Source organism: Phoxinus phoxinus, assembly GCF_949152265.1.
Source record: "Phoxinus phoxinus genome assembly, chromosome: 21".
Lineage (NCBI taxonomy): Eukaryota > Metazoa > Chordata > Actinopteri > Cypriniformes > Leuciscidae > Phoxinus > Phoxinus phoxinus.
In genome coordinates, this window is record NC_136896.1 from 10,118,013 (window position 1) to 10,139,584 (window position 21,572).

Genomic DNA, 21,572 nt, shown 5'->3' on the forward strand with positions numbered 1-21,572 from the left:
ATACCCGCCCCCCTTAGTTACTGTCGCTATGTCCGACAAGCTATGCCGCTCTCACGCCACTCCATGTTCTCACACAGTGAAAAATACATTGCGGAGCAGAGAGGAGTCTGACAACACGCAGACAGACAGGACAGGCCAGGTTACTTTTTGGTTACTTTTGATATTAAACATAATTAAACAAAGTCTCACCTTTCAAATTTGGTCATTTTTAAAAATAAATGTAAACAATACCGTTTTGTGGCTCTTAAATGTGTTGTGACAGATCGCTGTAGAGCATCAGTTAAAGCTGCTCGTGAACCGATCATCTCTTCCTTCTAGTTCATTTATAGCATCAAATAAACATGAATGAACATAAGAAGGAATGTTGTTTTAACCGCGGAAAGGCATCAGTACACTCCGTTTTTCAAGTTCAAATCCTCCCATGTTAATCTACTAACTCTCCTGACTGCTTTGTCGGACAAAATGGCGGATGGCGAAGTATGATTGGTCAGATCACCTGTCAATCAAGCTCCATCTGAAGGTTCAATTGCAAGAAAAAAAGTCAAAATTGTGAGATAAAAAGTCAATTATCTTTTTAACTTTTTATTCTGTGATGGAGAGCTTAGGCTACATAGTTTCTGAAGAACTTAAAACTAGCGAACGCAAAAGCATATATTTTTTTCCTCTCATCTAATTTTTTCCATTAACATGTCCTCTAATGGGCTCCGTAGTTTTGTCCAAAAATTTAGTTCTAACCCTATCCCGGTCCCTAAACCTATCCCTACCCTTAACTTATCCCTAAAATCAGAAGGAAATGATTTACACTGATGATAAACTGACACTGAATTGACATAAACTGTAAAGTTGTCCCTCAAATCTGATGGCTGATTGGAATGTTGTTACAGGATCAAAGAAGATGTTAATCCAGGAACATGTTGTACTTTTTGAAATCACCTTCTCTGGGGAACGTGACTGTTCATGAACGTATTTGGAGATAGGTGAAAACCAACAAATTTAATCTTAACGTTTGAAAACACAAACATTTTTATGAAAAATATATATAGCCTATATTTGGAGGGCGTGGGGGGGTCTTAAGCCTGATAAAAAACTTTATAATTATAATAATAGCTAAAAATACGACTACTACTACGAATAGGCTACTAATAATAATAATCACACTTTAATAATACTAATATTGCCAAATGCCAAAATAATGAAGACACTTACTTCAGCCTCCTCAGGACAGGGTGGGCCAAATAGCGCTGATACATTTTGTTCCATTACTTGTTCGATGAAAGCCCGAAGTGAAATTTTTGCGTTACAGTCTGTGTCCATGTATACGAAGTCAAAGGTGAAATTTCCACTGAGAGAGGGATTTGCGTTGATCTTGTCTATGGCTATCTGCATTGCAGACCCCAACCTAAGCAAACTGAAAGGGTAGGAAATGTTCCGAGGAGCTTGGAGCCCAACCGTAAGCTTATACTGGGTTGGTTTGTTGCAAATAACAGAGTTTGTAATAGCTGAAAAAGAAACAAAAATCAGCAACCACCATTGCGTGGTTCCACTTACATCTGACATCCTACCTGCATAAACCTCAGTCAAATTGATCGGCTTTCAGACATACAGGGAGATTTAAACGGACTCTGTCGTCCCTGGGGAAATTAATTCTAATCAAGGGTTTCTCTGGAGAAAGAGCACTTATCACCTATAGTGCAAGTTCTCAGCCAATTTTCACTAGTATGACTGCCATTAAAGCAAACAGGTTTTAAAAATGCAGTCCTCAATGTTTACGTATTATGAGTAAGAGGTCATATACTAAATATGGATAGCGGAGAGAGGTATTGCATGCAGATCTGTTAATTTTCCTTCAACTTTGACCTAAATTAGACTTCAATTGACAAGACTCATATCCGCAGAGGCCTTGGTGGCTTGTATTTCATTTCATTGTCTATTATCAGAACAGATTACAAAATCCAAAGGTGCTCGCATCTTATCTGTCATTACAGTCGAATGTCAAAGTTCAGCTGGGACGTTCTTCCTAAACTGCGGTGATAATGATGCTGAGTTCAATGAGGTACTGTATAAGAAAATAGTGTGTGTTCATAAGGTCATGTTGTGTCATGCTTCACTGAGGCTGAAAGGTGTTAATAGGAAGTGTGACATGGGTAGACCCTTGCTAACAAGGGTTTAAGGGTCCAAGTGGCCTCTCTGATGGTCACTTTAACCTGCAAAGTTGTAAATGATGGGTTGAATCAGCAAAATGTAACCGCAAACTACCACAGACAAATATTTATTCCTCTGAAAATCTGGTAAATGGCAAATGGATCTTAGCGACAATATGTCTACAGTCTACCTGAAGTTTGCACCTTTTACACTGCATGCAATTCAATGTCACACTGACCAGCAAAGGCAAATGTCATAGTCCACCTTTCATACACAGTGTAGTTTCATTTGCATGTGCTTCTCAGCATGCAGACATTAAAGAACAGACTTGTGAATCTTGTGCGACGCACATTTTCTTCACAGGATTTTATTGTATAGCCATGATTCTGTTTTTGTTCAGTCATTTGTATTATCAGGGAACAGATAGCAGCAATTGGTTCAAAGGTCACTCATGTGCTTGTTTTATTGGATCTAAGACCATGCCTTTCTCCTCAGTCTTCTTGTGGCTTTAGCAAACCTGTGCAAGGGACTGTCTCTCAGGACTTTTTCCTCCAGTTCCATCACCTGACGGACACACCGGACTCCTGCAGGTTACCCAGGTACTTGCTTCTAAAAAGCCTGAGCTTCTGTCTTTATTTGTTGAATTTTATATCCATATACCAATACATGTGTAAACATAATATTACACATAACACAGAGCAGTTGATGTTTTTGGTGTACTGATATAAATGTGCATTTATTGTAATGCATGTTTAAAAATAATAGGGATGTTTTTATATTTAACATATAAGTAGGTTTTGTAACCATAGAGGAAAATGCAGAGGTGATTTGAGTCAGAGTTCTGATTCAAGTTCAGAAGGTTTGAGTTTGGAGGCTGTGCTCAAAAACCAAAACCAGACTTTGATTGTTGCAATCTCAGAGCATACTCTTTATAAGAAGGGTGGATATAACTATAAAATACAATTTATTTGTACCTTTTACAAAGGATAGTTGATGCTCTTGAGACTGGAAAAGATTATATAACCATTGCTAGACTTTGGCCTCCATAAATGCATTGCTAGGCAAATAATGTACTAAATCCAATAGCATTATAATAATAGCCATGTGTGTAATACCGGAGGCCATGTTGAATAGAGAAACAGCACCTAGAGGATGTTAAGAAGGAATTCCACTGCTTTTCAAAAAAAGCATTTGTCATAATTTTTTTTAACAGCCAGACACTTTAGTATTTTTGTCGATTGGACTGTACCGTGCTCTTCAACCTTTGAACAAACCGATTTGTCTTCATCAACATCTTCTAATCAGCACAGCATCAAAACAATGATAATGTGATTACAGGGACCTTGAATTTCCTGTAAATTCTACTACTGTGAATATGATCACATAGAAGTAAATTATGTGTTATGTGAAACAGCCCCTCCATATTATTCCTCCATATATTATTTTCAAAACTGTTTTATTTTTTTCAGCTGCTCCAACAGACCCAGTACATTATGCAGTTCTTGTTAGAGTTCCTTTTTACCCCGCTGTCCACTTCAGGACTGGTGTTTCTGTTCAGCCTCGCAGCTGTAGCCCTGGTCCATCTCAACACCAGGCCGAAACCACTGCAGCCACCCACAGACCTCAACCAGCAGACTGTGGGCGTAGCGGTGAGTGCATTCATTTGTCAGTTGAACGTTAATATGCACTTTTAAAGCAATATAATATATTATAAATCAATAATTTGTCTTTTTAAAACATCTCGTAAATGCTTTAGTCCAACTGGAACTGTACCAGTTTAGTTTTGTGAATAAAGCTGCACATGTAAAAGTAGTTAAAGCATTAGCATTCAAGTGTGACTTTTTAATAAGATCAGTATTTGGAATGTGCACTGGAAGCCAAGAGAAAAAGCCATGAACAATGTGGAACAAGAGGGATTGAGAACCAGGATGACGGCACAGGCTTAGAGGACTAAGGTGGAGCCAGAGGATTGGAGGACCAAGGATGAGCCATGGGCTTAGAAGACCGAGGTGGAGCTGGTGGGAGTGAGGGACAAGGTGAAGCCAGGGAAGATGGAGGACCCCAATGGAGTCGAAGGGGTGGAGGGCCCAGTCACAGCCAAAGGCCTGGAAGTCCATGGAGGAGCCAGCAGACCAAGGTGGAGCTGAAGAAACGAGGGACCCTGGAAGTCCACGGTGAAGCCGGAGGGAACGATGAGCCACAGCAAAGCAGATGAGTCAAAGGGCCAAGGCGGAGTTATGGGGTTGAAAGACTGTAGTGGAGCTGGAGGGTCATAAGGACTGAACTGTGGCCAAGAGTCATTTGATCACAGTGGGATGGGCTGGCCTGGAGACCATGATCGCACAGTCAAGCTGGAGGCTCAGATGAAGCCTGTGAAAACTGGTACAGTGGAGAGGCAGAGCCAGGGAACCAATGGAGCTGATGGAGGGGCAGAACCAGGGAGCTGGGTGGAACCAGTGGAGATGAAGGATGACAGATATGGCAACAGGCTAGATATGTCTCCGGGACATTTACACTAATTGAGAGTTCATGGCAGGCGTGGATCTGGACCATCAAACGAAAAAGGGAACTGATGTTTTAATCCTTCACTGAGTAAATAAACAGACATAATGAGGAACTAAACTAGAAACAGGTGAACGTAATCTGTAACCATGGAAACAAACTAGCTCATGATGAGAAACAAGGTAATAAAGGAAACGAGAACTAAAAACAGGAAACAAGAACATACATTACAAACTAAGAGTCCTATGAACATAAACCAAGTGAGAATGTGACAATGTTATGTGTACTGTACTATATGTGTCCTGTATCACTTCATGAGGTTCTTGTGTCTGATTTTTTATTTATTTTTATTTATGGTTTATAAATAATGGTTTAATATCTGGCAATTTTTATTTACAGAATGGTGCTAGAAAAACAGCACTTTTGAAAGATGACAACTTGATCTCGTACTTGTATGAGGATGCCAAAACTCTATATGAGGTTTTTCAAAGAGGACTACGTGTCTCAGGTAAGATGTCATTAGGGTAAAAATGTACAGCGTCACAGAACATTGATATTCTTTCTTTAGAAATGAAATTAAGCACTGCGTTCAAGATAGCTATACATGTGTTAGTTCCTATTTTTTTACAGTCTATGGTTAGTTCACATTCCTGGTGCATCCACTCACTTTAACATGATCTGTGTTCTGATCTTTACCATGTAGGAAATGGACCATGCTTGGGGTACAGAAAGAAGGGGCAACCTTATCAGTGGCTTAAATACAAACAGGTATTTGTACCAGCCACAAACAGAATCTATTTGCCCACAATTAATGAGGGAGGACAACTCACGTCTTTGTTCCAATCCTTGCCTCTGATTGTCTCAGGTTTCAGACAGAGCTGAGTTCTTGGGGTCTGGACTTCTCCACCGTGGCCAAAAGCCATCACAAGAATCATTTATTGGTATCTTCGCCCAGAACCGGCCAGAGGTGACATAATGAGTCTAAATATCAATTAAAATGGCAATATATCATACTGCAAAACATCAGTATTATTGTCTTATTTTCACTTTAAAAATATCTAACCCTCTTAAAACAAGATAAATTCAACTGAAAGGTAAAACTGCATAAGATAAGGCTTGTTTATTTTCATCTATGCTATAAACACCATAAAACATATGTGGCAAAATAACAGTCAGTAAAACAAGGCTATACTGTAATGCACTAGTGACACTGTGTACTGTACATATACTAACCTCTCTTCCCTCTTTTCAGTGGATTATCTCAGAGCTGGCCTGCTATACCTATTCCATGGTGGCAGTGCCTCTTTACGACACCTTGGGACCTGAGGCTCTTGTGTTCATCATTAATAGAGGTACTTAAGCCTGCTTGCTTGTATGCTTCATTAGAGGTGTTGGTCAAAGCAGCTTTAAGGATCACACCTGCTGAACCGCTGACTTATAATCTTTCAGAAGAAGACTTTTAGTGAACTTAGTGACCTTGCTTTTCCTACCCGGAGTTCAAGCTGCTTTGTTTACCTTTATATAATTATAGAACTTGTTTTCTATTTCTCTAATGAAATAGAAAGTTTAATAAGCAGAGACAAATGTAAGCCATTTGTAGGTTGATATTTTTGAAAATTCTGTGGCTCTGTGGAGCTAAGCGTTTATAACTTTGCTGTGTTTGTTTCAATAATCTGACAATGTCAACATGTCAACAGTTTGGGGGAAACCTGTAGCAGCCTGTTTGGTGCTACTAGGTGCAAATTACAATTGTCATCCTTAAACTTATCATTAATTAAGAATATTGCTACCGTATATTATTGCTACATATACACTACCGGTCCAAAGTTTGAGGAGGGTATGATTTTGTTTTCATTTTTGAAAAAAGTCTCTTATGGTCACCAAGGTTGCATTAATTAGATTAAAAATACAATAAAATCAGTAATTGTCAGAATTATATTTTAGTTACGTTCAGTTTATCTGTGTTTTATGGGCTGTTTACATGACACCATTTTCAACTAAAAATGGAGAACTTTTTGTACATTTTTGCCATTAATGCCGTTTGCCATCAGCGTTTTGGTGGCCTGAAAACGCAAACTTTTGAAAACAGGTTTTAAAGTGCAAGTCTATAGGTGTATAGTGTTTTTTTTTTTGGGCATATACTGGCCAACTTCCATGCATAATACAGCGGTTTTAGTCATTTTTACTGATCATATGAATGGGTTTGCTTTAACAACGTTGTTGTCTGTAGGTGAAAAAACATTCAGTTTTTAGTACATCATTGTCGTGTAAACATAGTTTGGTTTTGTTCTGTTACTGTTTGCCTGTGTTCCCATGGTTACTGATTAAGTTGCGCACCTGTTTCATGTTCTGTTGATTATCTAACCTTGTGTATTCTCCGAGCTCTTTGTCCAGTTGTTTTTACGTGGTTGTATTTTCTATGATTTTGATTCCTTGTATTCTCCTTCTTGTTCCTAGTCGCATTTATTAAAGACTGCTTATGTTTATACCTTATTGTCATGCGATTATTGCAGCCACACGTGACAGTAATATCACGTTTTTTTGTTTTCATTTATTTATTCCTGTGATGGCAAAGATTTTCAGCAGCCTTCAGTGTCACATGATCCCTCTGAAATCATCCTAATATGCTGATTTTGTGGTCAAGAAAAATTTCAGCATTATCAATGTTGAAAACAGCTTTCAGGATTCTTTCAAGTTCAAACGAAGAGCATTACAAAAAAATAGAAATCTTTTTGTAACATTATAAATGAATTTCCTGTCACTTTTGATCAAATAAATCCATCTTTGCTGAAAAAAAGTATTAATTTCTTAAACAACAACAACAACAACATCTGAAATTACTGAACCCAACTCTTAGTATTTAATGCCACATTAATTGTGTGCTACATTGGACCTTGATAAATAATTTATTTCTCTCTGCAGCAAAGATATCCACAGTGATATGCGATAAGCAGGATAAAGCAGAAACGCTGCTAGAAAACTGTGAGAAAAAACTCACAGACGTTTTGAAGACCATCATCCTCTTGGACCCCTATGATGCCGCATTGATTGATAGAGGCTCTAAGAGTGGTGTGGACATCCTGTCTCTGAAAGATGTAGAGGTACACTGACAGCGCTCTCTGATCAATATAAATAATAAAACAATAGAACAAAATATTAAAGGCTCTGATATCTTTCAATGTCCCAGAACACAATATATTTTTTAAAACCATTTGTGCTTTTTTAGGCCTTGGGAAAGAACAACCATCGCAGGCCTGTTGTAAGTAATGGGTTAATTATGAACTTAGTAATAGTATTTTATTAATGTATTTGACAAACTCAATGTGCTTTGAATTTTTTTTCCAGCCACCAAAGCCAGAAGACCTAAGTATTATTTGCTTTACCAGTGGAACCACAGGTAAGTGTGATGCAGTTTCTTCTATTCTGCTTCATGACCACAAAACACAACAGGCCACATTTATATCTGTGAAGTCAGTGTTGTTCCACCACTAGTAAATATTGTGGTGAGTTCTAAGTGTATGAGCTTTAATTCTCCATTCTCTGCTTCAGGGGATCCAAAGGGAGCCATGCTGACCCATGAAAATGTGGTATCAGATGCATCCGGCGTGGTTAGGACCTTTGAGGTGCTGTATACAGTGATGGCTACATGATTTTTAGTCTCTATGGGATTGTAGATTTTTAATGTTGGATGCCTTACCCATGTTTCTTCAGAGCGTTTTTGTTCCCGTTCCATCCGACGTGTCTATCTCGTTTTTGCCGCTGGCGCACATGTTTGAAAGAGTTGTACAGGTAAGCCGCTCCTTCATATCTGACTCTCACCGTCATCTTTGATGAAATACTGTTGAAGAACTTTCAAATGTTCAATGTCATGTACTAGAATATTTTATAAATGACATAGATGGATTTCTTTTGCAGAAGAAGAACACTGAAGTCATGCTTGCTTGTTCTTGTCTATGTGTATCAGACAGTGCTGTACGGTGTAGGGGGAAGAGTTGGGTTTTTCCAAGGTGATATCAGACTTCTTCCAGACGACATGAAAGCTCTGCAGCCCACTGTATTCCCAGTGGTTCCACGTCTTCTGAATCGTGTTTATGACAAGGTTTGAAGCTACATAAAGCTACGTTGCCAAATGTACATGGCCTGGTATAATGTTTTATAGATGGGCCACAATCCATGCACTTAATCGTGTGTATGTAATTATGAAGATAAAACTTAGGAGTTTTTTAGTGGCTCATTTTGCAAGTTACATTATACCAGTAGATGGTGAAAAGTAACTTTATCATTGAAAACACTGAATAATCCAGGAATGACTAATTGAATTGCTCATTCAACCAATTCATTAACTTATTTTTATTATAATTTAAGGTATTGAGTAACTAACTAAATATATGTATGTGTTACTAAATGCTAATGTTTTAAGGTTAATGCTTAATGCTAATAATTTAAGGTCAAATAAAAATGTGATTACCTTGCAGTACTCAGATTATGGACTAATAAAAGAAGTGTGTGGACACAGCAGTAAAATAAACCAGCCAATCAACAAAATGTCCTGCAGCTTATCATTTATTGCATAGTCTAAACTCACACTTACATTAAAGAGATAATTTTTACTGTCACACAATTTGAGGTTTCATTCACCTCCATAGTGCAAACATGTTGGATGTGTTACCCAGCATGGTTCAACACTTAATAGTTTGGGGTACACTTGTATGCTTTTTAATAAAATGCTCTAAACGTCTTTTATTGTCCACTTTTTGCTGCCTTCTCAGGTTCAGAGTGGGGCCAAGACTCCATTTAAGAAATGGCTTCTGAACTTTGCCATTGGTAGGAAATGTGCAGAGGTTGAGCAGGGCATTATCAGGAATGACAGCATTTGGGACAAACTCATCTTTCACAAAGTGCAGGTATGCCCAACAGACTAGTTGGGAGGGTTTTTGAATGTATTGGGGAAGAGTGGAGGAATGGTTCTGAAAACTTCTGACATATTTTCTGCAGGAGTCTCTAGGGGGCCGCGTGAGGGTGATGGTGACGGGGGCCGCTCCCATTTCTCCATCTGTTCTCACTTTTCTTCGGGCAAGCCTCGGGTGCCAGGTATGAAAGGAAGAAATGGGAGTATGACACCAAAATCCAATGAATATATGACTTCTGTTTTAGCTTGAATTCTAAAGAGAATATGATGCAGTTGTGCTTTACCGTGTACGTACTAAACATGGGCACTGTCAAAGAAGGGTGTGTATGTGTGTGTATTGATCTGGTGTCACAGTGACCCAGTTCTGACCCCTTTATTCCTGGCCTGCTTCCAGATATTTGAGGCATACGGCCAGACTGAATGCACTGCGGCCTGCTCTTTCACCATACCCGGAGATTGGAATACTGGTTGGTTCCTGTGACTGAATTATTATAATTTTTTTACTAAACATCACTGCGCACTGATTTCAATTGATTTCAGGGCACGTTGGAGTTCCTATTCCATGTAATATTGTCAAACTGGTTGACGTGGACGAAATGAATTACTTTGCATCCAACGGTGAAGGAGAGGTAATGGAACAGCATTTTATAAATCATAAACCAATATGTAATTAAAACCTCTCATAGCTTTGGTATTTCTTTTCAGGTTTGCGTCAAAGGGAAGAATGTGTTCATCGGATATCTCAATGACCCAGAAAAGACAGCAGAGGCTTTGGACAAAGATGGATGGCTGCACACTGGAGATATCGGCAAATGGCTGCCTGTGAGATCCCTCTTTTAGAAGGAAATATGATGATATTTATCTTTTATATTGTTACTTTTTAAGATTCTCTTTCTTAAGGGGGTCTTGACATGGATTTTTTAAATTATTTTAATATGTCCCTTGAAGAGGAACCTTGAAGAGGAACCTTTGTTTATGAGGACATTTTAATGAAACTTGCAGAATGTTTCAATAGTACAAATACCTCTTATATGCTAAAAGATCAAGGCAAATTTGATTTCTCATGTCAAGACCCCTTTAAATAATGCAACTTGGAAGGACAGGAATGTATAGACCTATTATGTTATGATATCAGCAGGTAGTCAAAATCACAAAATGCAAAGGTGAATACAATATGTACCTAATCTTTAGCTTCATGCTATCAAATAGCCGTTATGACCACTAGTCCCTTTACTTCATTAGTCAAGTTAACATATCCAATGCGTAAAGGCAATGATGCATTTTAAATTGAAAGAAGAGTCTTAATCTTATTGCATTTAATTTGAAATAATATCATGCCAGTAAACTCAAAGAAATAATTAATGACCCTGATTTTCTCTAAAATACATTAATAAACACAACTTTTCAAAAGTTTAGGGTCAGTAAGCAATTTTATTAAGCAATTATGCATTAAATTGATCAGAAGTGACAGTGAAGACATTCATAATGTTACAAAAGATTTCAATTTAAATAATGCTGTTTGTTTAAACATAATTGTTTAATAAAATAATCCATGAAAAATTTAACACAGTTTCCACAAAACATTAAGCAACACAACTGTTTTCAACATTGATGATAATAATAAGAAATGTTTTTGTGCACCAAATCAGCATATTAGAATGATTTCTGAAGGGTCATGTGACTGAATACTGAAGTAAGTTATTTTAAATTGTATTAATAATTCACATTACATTTTTTTTTATCAAATAAATGCAGGCTTGTTGAGAATAAGAGACTTCTTTCAAAAACATTAATACATCTTACTGATTCCTAACCTTTTAATGGTAGTGTGTTTGTAAGAAAGAGTAAAAATATGTCATTTTAATGTGCAAGTTATTTTTTTGTGTTCACTTTATCAGAGTGGAGTGTTGAAGATAATTGACAGGAAGAAGAATATCTTCAAACTGGCCCAAGGTGAATACATTGCACCAGAAAAAATTGAAAACGTTTACATTCGAAGCGCTCCAGTCGCCCAAGTGTTTGTGCATGGTGACAGTTTACAGGTAACCTTGCTTTTTCTGATGATAAAAATGGCTGGTCTTTCATTTGTTAGTATTATGTAGCCTAATATCATTAATTTAATGTGTCCAGTCCTCTTTGGTGGCCATAGTGGTGCCAGACCCTGAAATATTGCCAGGTTTTGCAGAAAAACTGGGAGTGAAAGGTTCACTAGAGGAGCTATGTAAAAATCAGGTATGCTTTGTGAAGTTACATACTTTAACTTTGAAAATACATAAGACTTCTGTATATGTATAATACATAAGAAATCTGAAGGATTTCTGCTAGCTTACTTGTGCAACACTTCCAAAATATTTACATTATACGTTTAAACATGTATATCATACAGCAAGTGCTCAATAAACTTCATATTTTTTTAGGAACTCAAGAAAGCAATTATCTCTGACCTCAACAAGTTGGGACGTGGAGCTGGGCTGAAGTCCTTTGAACAAGTAAGCACTTTTATGATTCATTAGGCTATTATTAGCAACTATCAATGTTAAGACACTTCTATGTATATAGGCCATATGCGGTACATGGATATAGCATAAAATCATTGTAAAAAAGACAAGACTGTGGAAAGTTTTTTTATGCATTTCCCCCCATTAAACTAAAAGAAAACCACATGGCTAATATTGGTTTGTTCTCTTTTCTTCAAGGTAAAAGACCTGTACCTGCATCCCGACATGTTCACTATAGAAAACGGTCTTCTCACTCCAACACTGAAAGCCAAACGGGCAGATCTCATTAAATTCTTCCAAGTTCAGATTGAGAGTCTTTATGCTAACATGCACTAAAAAAAGCTGGGGATATCCTGTGTGGCGTAACCCGGGTTCACATATTTATGAGTGCTGTTTGTGTTATGTTTTTATATTTGCTCAACGATTAAAATATGTTATTAGCATTGCATTGCATCAACCTTCTCTATAATATGTGCCCGTGATACTTTCATTGTCTGTCAAAAAGAAATACATGCTTTTTCTGAATATATTATTATAAAACAAATGTACAAACGGCCTTACAAGATTTAATGAATATCGAAAGAATGTTAATTTATTTTTTACCAAAGAAGAAAATGTGAAAACATTAATATACGTCAATGAAACAAATAATTATATTTACATATAGGTGCTTTGTGGAGTAGAAACTAATTTTGTTGTTGTTTTCCATTGAAAATACGAAGGAAATAAAATTAAGAAAATTATTTTACAGATCATGGTTGTTTATTTGTTTCTGAAAACTGCAGCAAGGTTGACATACAAAAAAAGCCATCAAAAATAAAAATACAATTATTTTAACTATATAAACAACTTAGATAATTTGTTACAACTGGAAAAAAGGCTTTGCATAATCAGTGCGAGCATCAACGTACAAGAGCAAGCGAAAGAGAAAGGCAAGAAGAAATAAGTCTCAAGTAAACATCTTAATAACCCCCTTTAAAGAAAATTCTGCCATATGCCCCAATTCCATAAAAACAAAAAAAAACACACACAACTAATTTCTTTCTCATTTGCCAGTTTCTCTGGCAGCTGTTCTTTAGAAATGAAATATTAAGTTACACGAGTTAAAAACTTTGGGGTGTCAGTATTAATTTGCTTCAACACTTAGCGCTGGTGACATTGAACAGCTTTACAAAAGAATCAGAAATATATTTGCATCTGAGCAGGGTTTAGGCCATAATATTAGGTCCAAAGCGAGCAGTGAAATGTACAATTCTGTATCATTGCTCTTTCTTTTCTTCACTTGTCAAATTATTCGCTGAGTCATAGAGACACTTCTCGACACATCGGCGTGGAAACCATCCCCTTATACGATCTCCAGCTATAGGGAGAGATATCATTTCACACATGAAACTTATGAATCACATTTCATTACTGATCATATAATACAATTTTTGATTTTTTAAAAAACTTTACCTTTAACCTGGTCCTCATTCAGAACTTTGTCCCCATACATCCACCACCTGTTGATTAACAACAGCATATTTATCAATATACTGTACAGTTTGTGAATGTTTTTGTAAAAAGTCTTGATAACACTTTACAATAAGAACTAATTTGTTAACATTAGTTAACTACTTTAGTTAACATGAACTAACGATGAAAAATACTTCTAAAGCATTTATTAATCTTAGTTCATGTTAATCCCAACATTTACTAATAAATTATGTGTCAAATATTGGACCCAAGTTTACATAAAGGAATAATGAACAGTTGCATTGTTATTAACTAACATTTAACAAAGACGAATAAAAACTGTGACAAATGTATGTTAAGTGTTACCAAAGTATCTTATGCTCACTAAGGCGGCATTTATTTGATTAACAATACAGTAAAAACAGTAGTATTGTGATTTTTTTTTTTCAATTTAAAATATAATGTAAAATGTTATTTATTCCTGTGATGCAAAGCTGAAATTTCAGCAGCCTTCAGTGTCACATGATCTTTCAGAAATCATTCTAATATGCTGATTTTCTGCTCAAGAAACAATTATAAAATGATCAAAGTTGAAAACAGTCATGCTGCTAAATATTTTGGTGGAGACCATAATTTTTTAAGATTCTTTGATAAATATATATATTTTTACATTAAAAATGTCTTTACTGTCACTTATAAAATGCATCCATGCTAAATAATATTATATTATAAAAATGTAATTAAAAACTGCCAGAAATATATATATATATATATATTATAACATGCTGGTCTAATAGCATGTGAGATAAACAGTTAAAGGGATAGTTCACCCAAAAAAATGAACACCCTAAAATTCTGTTCATAATTATTCACCCTCATGTCGTTCCAAACCTGCAAGACTTTCGTTCATCTTCGGAACACAAATGAAGATCTTTTTGATCAAATCTGAGAGCTTTCTGTCCCTCCGTTGACAGCTACGCAACTAACACTTTGATACTTCAAAGTTCATAAAGAGATTGTAAAACTAATCCATTTGAATTGAGTGGTTTTGTCCAAATTTTCTGAAGAGACATGATCGCTTTATATACAGAGTGAGATTTTTTAAGTTTTTATTTACATATAAACATCGATCAGCAAACATAAACAGAAGATCATCCTAACCTGGCTGCTTGATGCGTGAGAACGAACCTCATTGGTTGCTGCGAAAACACACGAGAGTGAACCTCATTGGTTCTCGCACATCAAAGCGAATATGCTTGAGCTTTAAATCTGTTCATTATATAAAGCAACTGAGTCTGTTCAGATAATTTGGATTTATCCACTTAATTCATATGGATTAGTTTTATGATCACTTTATGAACTATCAAAGTGGTAGTTGCGTAGTTGTCTAGGAGGGACAGAAAGCTCTCAGATTTCATCAAAAATATCTTTCTTTGTGTTCCGAAGATGAATGAAAGTCTTACATGTTTGGAACGACATGAGGGTGAGTACTTACTGACAAAATTGTCATTTTTGGGTGAACTATCCCTTTAACATTTATATTTCAACTGTCCCCACTGGAAGATCTGGACCATTAAAATAACTATAAATGATGGCTCACTTGGTTCCTCTTGTAGCAAAGATGGTCTCCCCCTTTATGAGTTTGATTCTGGGTTCCTCTGTACAAGGTGTCCTAAAGAAAGTGTTTAGCCCCTTTCCCAAAGGGCAACAAGCTCCATTGTAGTCCTCCACCACTCTGTACTCAACCTACAAATCACACAGTCATTATTGTGTCAGTCCTTTAGTAAATACTGCCCTCTTGTGTTTGAAAGTGATTACAGCAATACTCACACTCCTCTGGCGTTTATCATGTTTTTGCTTCAGCTGCTCAATCTGAATAAAGAAGAAACAGAATTATCATTACAAACTGAGCTATAGAGCTGTATATGATTGTATTATGATACCTAAAGAATGAACGATTATGCTGAGCACATACGGTTAGAGTATACTGGTTACACTTCTCATGCACAGGCCATTCGATTCCATCTCCCATGGGGGTACCAGACCATGTGAACACCTGCTTGAAGTTCTCCCATCGGCTGCCCAGGTCATAGGGGAAGATGAAGTCTTCACCTGTTTGGTAGTATTGGATTCTGTCTTTGGCCTGGGAACAAAGATATTCTTGCTTTAATGTAATAAACCCACAGGACCTGCTGAATTCAGAGGTGGTAACACTAATCTTATGTCCTATACCTCCATAAGGTATCATATAGTCACAAAGAACAAATTAATACACAGTGTGAATGTTCCTATATGTGCATTTGAGAAGTCAACATGAAATATTGTTTGTGCATCATGCTAAACTCAACTAAAAACTATTTTTAGGATTAGGCTATTTTATTTTATTATTTAGTCATTATTATTACCTTATGAATTTTAGTATCTAAAACCTTTTTTCTCAATTTCTCACACTGCAGGACAATTTAAGTGAACTGAAAAAACGATGAAAGGAGATTAAAATGGCGGGAAAAAGTTAAAATGACAGGATCAAATATATATCCCCCAAACCTAAAGAAATACAGCATATATTTTTCATTTCAAGAACATTTCAGAATTTTTATGTAGTTCTTTTTATGTAGTCCGGTGATTTTTTTAATAAAGAGTTTGTTTGAACTTTTTATTACCTGAATATCTTTTAGAAAGTCATGAATTTGCATAGACAATTATTTAAACACAATTTCTGAATGATTTTAAAAACTACAATACCATTCAAAAGTGTGGTCTGTAAGATTATCTTTAAGATACTTTTATTCAGCAAAGATGCATGAAAAAAATCAAGAATTTTACATTGTTACAAGAAAATATTGCAAATGTGGTTCCTTTGAACTTTCCTCAAAACATTTTATCATGGCTTCCACAAAAATATTAAGCAGCACAACTGTTTTAAACATTGATAATAATAAAAAATGTTTCTTGAGCACCAAATCAGCATATTATAATGATTTCTGAAGGATCATGTACCAAAAATTCAGACCAGTAGTCTATATTGAACAGTAGTTTATATTGCTTTCCAGCAGTCTAGATTCTGGTCAAAGACTATCAGCACCTCTTTGTGTCATTAAGTAGATGTTGATGACACCAAGCGCTCACAGTTCAGGGAAGTCTTTAAAAGAGAACTACTGAAAAGTGTTGGATTAGAGGAGGGATATTGGATTAGTTCACCTCATTTAGCAGATAAGCGTACTGTAGACAAGCTTACTTTCTCCTCAATCCATGCTTCTATTGAGGTTTTGTTCCGAAGAATCACCTTCATCTAAAAGAAAAAGAGAAAATTGCTGATCAAATTAAACTTGTATGAGAAACATCCTCACAAGGAAACCATAGATTAATTAGACCTTCGTTAATTTGGTGGGAAAGAAAATAAGAACGTGAGGGAAGGAAGTGCAGCCCATTCAATATATCCATAAAAATGGTTACCTACCTGAATAAAAAACAACATCCCAACAGCAATAGTGGTACCCAGCGCCAGTCCCAGTGCAAAAAGAGTGGCAGCAAATGCCGCAATGCTGAAAGGCATGATGGGATGGTGGATGTGGCGAGCAGCGCTCATGTCAATCTTCACTGAGCTCCAACCAAATGAGATCTAAATCCAAGAAAATGGAAAATCCATGTAAAAATACTCAGTCCGAGTTTTAAAGGAATAGTTCACATCAAAATGAAAATTCAGTTATCATTTACTCACTCTCAAGTTGTTTCAAACCTGTATGAATTTCTTTCTTCTGCCGAACACAAAGGAAGATATTTTGAAGAATGTTGGTAACCAGACTGAATAGTTGACGTCTGCGAATAGTATTTGAATAGTATTTGTTTCCTACTATGGAAGTCAATGGTGTCCATCAATTGTCTGGTTAATGACAATCTTCAAAATATCTTAAAACTATGAACTTGAGGGTGAGTAAATGATGACAGAATTTACATTTTAAAGTTAACTATTCCTTTACGGCCCGTTCACACTGAGGATGATAACTATAACAATAAAGCTAAAGATATAGTTCTAAAAATAAAAGAATAGCAAAATTCATACCACAACTATAACAACAATGACACAGAGGAACAATATTGTTCGAATCACTTTTTTACAGACATTGAAGCATAAAAATATTGAATTCATCCTGCTTTAAAAATACTGAGGATTTAAAGCAACAGACAGACAGAATAATCAGAAAGTTATCGCTGGTGTGGATGCTAATATAGTTATCGTTATAGTTATCTTCATGGCTATCGTTCTAGGTGTGAATGGGCCTTTAGTCGTATGAACATTTCAGCAGAAGCTCATCTTAGCTTAGCCTAGGTAATATTTTACATGTGTTTGTGTCCATGCTACAGCTATTGATTGTTATTAAAATGAGTTACATCAAAAATAAGAAGAACAATGCGAAAAAACTCTCACCCGATCATAAAGTTGAGTGTACGTAGTCATGATAAATATTAGCGCGGCATGCAAGCAGCCCAGTGGAGCGAGCAGGAGGAAACTGGTGAAGTACGCATGATTCAATTGACCACAGCAGTTGTTGATCCAGGGACAATGATGATCCATTTTCATCACACACCTGAGGGAAGGAGCCATTTTATGTTAAATATGAATTTGAATAAAGCACAAATTTAATTTAGTCAAAAATACACAACACAAATGAGTCCTTCAAGGGATAGTTCACCCAAAAATGAAATTTCAGTCACATAAACACTCAGTCATCATTTACTCACCCTCATAATGTTCCAAACCTGTATGAATATTTTCGAGAATGTTAGGGTCCAAACAACATAGGGCACAATTGACTTTCACTGTATAAACCACCACCACCACCACCACCACCACCACCACCACCACCACCACCACCACAACTACAAAAACAACAACAGAAGAAAGTCATGCAAGTGTGGAACAACATGAGGGTGAGTAAATGATGACATAACTTTACATTTTTAGGTGAACTGTCCCTTTAAAGCTGAAGTATGTAATTTATGTCAGAAAAAAATATTATTAGTCCCTCCCGCCCCAAACTCACACCATGGATTGAGCCATTGGTTTAAAATATATATCATAAAAATGACACACTTCAACTTTAAAATGCATCCGTATTAAAAGAAACCAGTCAGGTTTTTTTTTTGACAAATCTACCTGTTACACTTGCGACAGTGATGTGACCTTGGGGCTTTATAGCCTTGGCACAATTTACAGAACTGTAAGTACATTATTTCTTGTTGATTCTCCTGTTAGAAAACACAGACAACAACATAAGTCATATTAGACATGCTGATTTCAGAAACCTTCAGAAAACAAGACCATATCATACAAGCACATGCTTTAAAATCTTTGCATACACTATTGTTAAAGGGTTATTAGTTCACCCATAAATTCTGTCAGTAATTACTCATGTTGTTCCAACCCCGTAAGACTTCATTTTTGTTGTTTTTTGCGCACAAAAAGTATTCTCGTCGCTTGATAAACTTAAGGTTGAGCCACTGTAGTCACTTGGACTATTTTAACGATGTCTTTACTAACTTTCTGGGCCGGCATAATTAAATTACATAGAAGCCTGTTAAGGAGTGAGACAGCTCTCAGATTTCATAAAAAATATCTTAATTTGTGTTCCGAAGATGAACAAAAGTCTTGGGTTGGAACAACATGAGGGTGATTAATTACTGACAGAATTGTCATTTTTGGGTGAACTAACCCTTTAAAAAGTTTGGGGTCAGTAATATTTTCTTTTTTTGAAAGATCAGTAAAAAAATGTAATCTTCTGAAAACACCTCAAAATAGACTTACCGGTTTCCACCCCAGAGGAATGTAACCAGGGCCGACAAACATGGCATTAAAGTAGTTGTACAGAATGAGGACAGTCCAGTTAATGAGCATGATAAAGTTAATGCTGCCTCCAGTGGTGTCCAGTGGCCAGTACCAGATTATGGAGTCTAGTATGGCCATGGTGGAGCACATACCAATGACCGTCAGAGCGATGATTGGACCCCAGTGGAAAAGCCTTTTGACCTCATGGAGGTTCTCAAACACAATTACAGCAGACAGAATATTCATTTTTTTTGTTGGATTTTAGTGTCTTTAAGGTCCTCAATTTAACAGCTGTGAAGTAGTCAGGCGTGTTGTCTTGGTTTATTGCAATGATTTAAAGAGGTCAATGGGCATCTTTTCTGTCTCCTCCGAAACAACCATTGATCGGCTACGTCACCTGTCACCAGCCGTTTCCTAGAGTTCCAGACTCGGTCAGCGTGTGGCATCCTTCCGTACTAATCCCCTGATCACCCTATCCTTGAGCTAAAGCCAAGCCATCCATCTGAAGAGAAGGTAGTTGAAGAAATTAATTATGGAAGAGGAAGTCTCACCTTACACTAAATGTTACCATTGTAACCATAGTTTAAACCAAAATACCACAGTTAACATTCATTCTGTATAACATAAATGAATACAGGATCTAATTCTGTCTGTCTGTCTGTCTGTCTGTCTGTCTGTCTGTCTGTCTATCTATCTGTCTATCTATCTATCTATCTATCTATCTATCTATCTATCTATCTATCTATCTATCTATCTATCTATCTATCTATCTATCTATCTATCTATCTACCTGTCGATCTATCTACCTGTCGATCTATCTACCTGTCGATCTATCTACCTGTCGATCTATCTATCTATCTATCTATCTATCTATCTATCTATCTATCTATCTATCTATCTATCTATCTTTGTGTCTGTGTGTGTGTGTGTCTGTGTGTCTATCTATCTATCTAAAATATGCTTATGTTATTCTACAACTTAAACAACATTTTAATGACAACACTGTGCCTACTTTGTCACTGAATATACATTATGTTGAAACGTCCATACTTCTCATTGAATCCGTTGTTTTATTCAAATGCAATGTGAAAATCAAATGTGAAATTGTTCATATTAAAAATACTTTTTATACTTTTTTAAATTTAAAAAACAAGTCTATGCCTACACATCACAAAAAAAGCAATTATACTACCCTCATCCATTTGTGTTCTACCTCACTATCTCTACGTCAAAATACTAAGCCCAGTTTGTTTACTAATGTCATTATAACATAAAGCAGGGGTAAAAAGAATCAGGACTATAAAGAGAATGCAATGGTTAATGTTACATCATGTCAATTATTGTGCTTCAATGGCTTCACACCTTGTTTTCCCATGTCACACCCAAAGCTTTGCTTCTATGCTACTACTGTCTGTGTATTACATCATTAAGGTTAAACTTACGGCCTCTGATTTTTCACTATAGAATGTGGTTAAACAATCAAACAAATAAAAGAAAAAAAGGGTTACACTTTATTTTAAGGCGTCTTTGTAACACTGTATTAAGTAGGGTTATTTACTATAAGGTTAAGATATGGGTTTGGTTTGGTTTAGGGTTAGTTGCATGTAATTAATTACGCATAATTTATAGTTATTACTATAGTAACTACATGTAACGTAACAATGACACTGTTACCGAAAAATATTTTAACTGCCCAACACCTGAAGAAACTTCACCCAGTTAACGTAACGTAGCTACACTGAGTGTCAGACTGCGTGAACTGAATCGGTGGAGATCGATTACTAATATCCCGTTAAAAGTCAATCTGATTCTAGAGTCCACTAAATTTAATTCATTATATTGCAGTAAAATATAAACACATAACGTTACGTTATATAGAAAATATCGTCTAAATTAAGAAATTAACTTAGCTTTATTGCCAAATACAGATATCAGACCTTTTAAATCAATGACACATACTTTGATTACTAATAGAGACATAGATGATGTGTGATATATTTCATTATGATGGCAACAATATGTATTTTTATATATTTGATTACTGAACAGGTTGTTTTGAAAATGAAAAATGAATCGTTAACTCATACGTTACCTCGACATTTCCTCGTGCGATCAGTGTCCAAGAAAAACCGGCAGTCACGCTGCATATGAATCAGTGAACTTGCTATTTAACGCCTGTAACAGTGTTAGAGATGGAATCGTTTTTAAAATAATTAAAACATAATTCAACGAGGAAGAT

General features: G+C 36.2%; 3 protein-coding genes across 7 annotated transcripts in view; 1 reads left to right on the forward strand and 2 right to left on the reverse strand.

Moving 5' to 3' along the window:
- Positions 1–1,384, reverse strand: part of gucy2g (guanylate cyclase 2g) — a 13,965-nt gene extending 12,581 nt beyond the window's left edge. The window contains exon 1 of one of the 2 annotated variants that reach the window (XM_079595496.1): positions 1,207–1,384. In XM_079595496.1, coding sequence (XP_079451622.1) covers positions 1,207–1,314 — 108 coding nt within the window. In that variant the 5' untranslated portion in view covers positions 1,315–1,384. The remainder of the gene's footprint in view (positions 1–1,206) is intronic. The other variant, XM_079595495.1, reaches the window with a different exon arrangement.
- Positions 1–12,807, forward strand: part of acsl5 (acyl-CoA synthetase long chain family member 5) — a 13,801-nt gene extending 994 nt beyond the window's left edge. The window contains exons 1-22 of one of the 4 annotated variants that reach the window (XM_079595501.1): positions 1,294–1,416; positions 2,638–2,741; positions 3,612–3,791; positions 5,044–5,152; positions 5,348–5,412; positions 5,510–5,611; positions 5,897–5,996; positions 7,567–7,745; positions 7,871–7,903; positions 7,990–8,041; positions 8,194–8,267; positions 8,356–8,433; positions 8,609–8,743; positions 9,414–9,548; positions 9,640–9,735; positions 9,948–10,020; positions 10,094–10,182; positions 10,259–10,375; positions 11,452–11,595; positions 11,684–11,785; positions 11,971–12,042; positions 12,250–12,804. In XM_079595501.1, the coding sequence (XP_079451627.1) occupies positions 3,636–3,791; positions 5,044–5,152; positions 5,348–5,412; positions 5,510–5,611; positions 5,897–5,996; positions 7,567–7,745; positions 7,871–7,903; positions 7,990–8,041; positions 8,194–8,267; positions 8,356–8,433; positions 8,609–8,743; positions 9,414–9,548; positions 9,640–9,735; positions 9,948–10,020; positions 10,094–10,182; positions 10,259–10,375; positions 11,452–11,595; positions 11,684–11,785; positions 11,971–12,042; positions 12,250–12,387 (2,049 nt within the window). In that variant the 5' untranslated portion in view covers positions 1,294–1,416; positions 2,638–2,741; positions 3,612–3,635 and the 3' untranslated portion in view covers positions 12,388–12,804. Of the gene's footprint in view, positions 1–1,293; positions 1,417–2,637; positions 2,742–3,611; positions 3,792–4,861; positions 4,964–5,043; positions 5,153–5,347; positions 5,413–5,509; positions 5,612–5,896; positions 5,997–7,566; positions 7,746–7,870; positions 7,904–7,989; positions 8,042–8,193; positions 8,268–8,355; positions 8,434–8,608; positions 8,744–9,413; positions 9,549–9,639; positions 9,736–9,947; positions 10,021–10,093; positions 10,183–10,258; positions 10,376–11,451; positions 11,596–11,683; positions 11,786–11,970; positions 12,043–12,249 lie in introns of those variants that run through there. The other 3 variants (XM_079595500.1, XM_079595503.1, XM_079595502.1) reach the window with 3 other exon arrangements.
- On the reverse strand, positions 12,620–21,563 carry zdhhc6 (zDHHC palmitoyltransferase 6). Its single transcript, XM_079595504.1, has 11 exons — positions 21,426–21,563; positions 19,313–19,835; positions 18,665–18,756; positions 17,936–18,095; positions 16,967–17,128; positions 16,745–16,798; positions 15,482–15,649; positions 15,337–15,378; positions 15,107–15,252; positions 13,507–13,553; positions 12,620–13,411 (listed from the first exon to the last, which is right to left on the reverse strand). The coding sequence occupies exons 2-11, from the start codon at positions 19,577–19,579 to the stop codon at positions 13,311–13,313; spliced, it is 1,239 nt and encodes a 412-aa protein (XP_079451630.1). The 5' UTR covers positions 19,580–19,835; positions 21,426–21,563; the 3' UTR covers positions 12,620–13,310.
- Between the last annotated feature and the right edge of the window lie 9 nt (positions 21,564–21,572).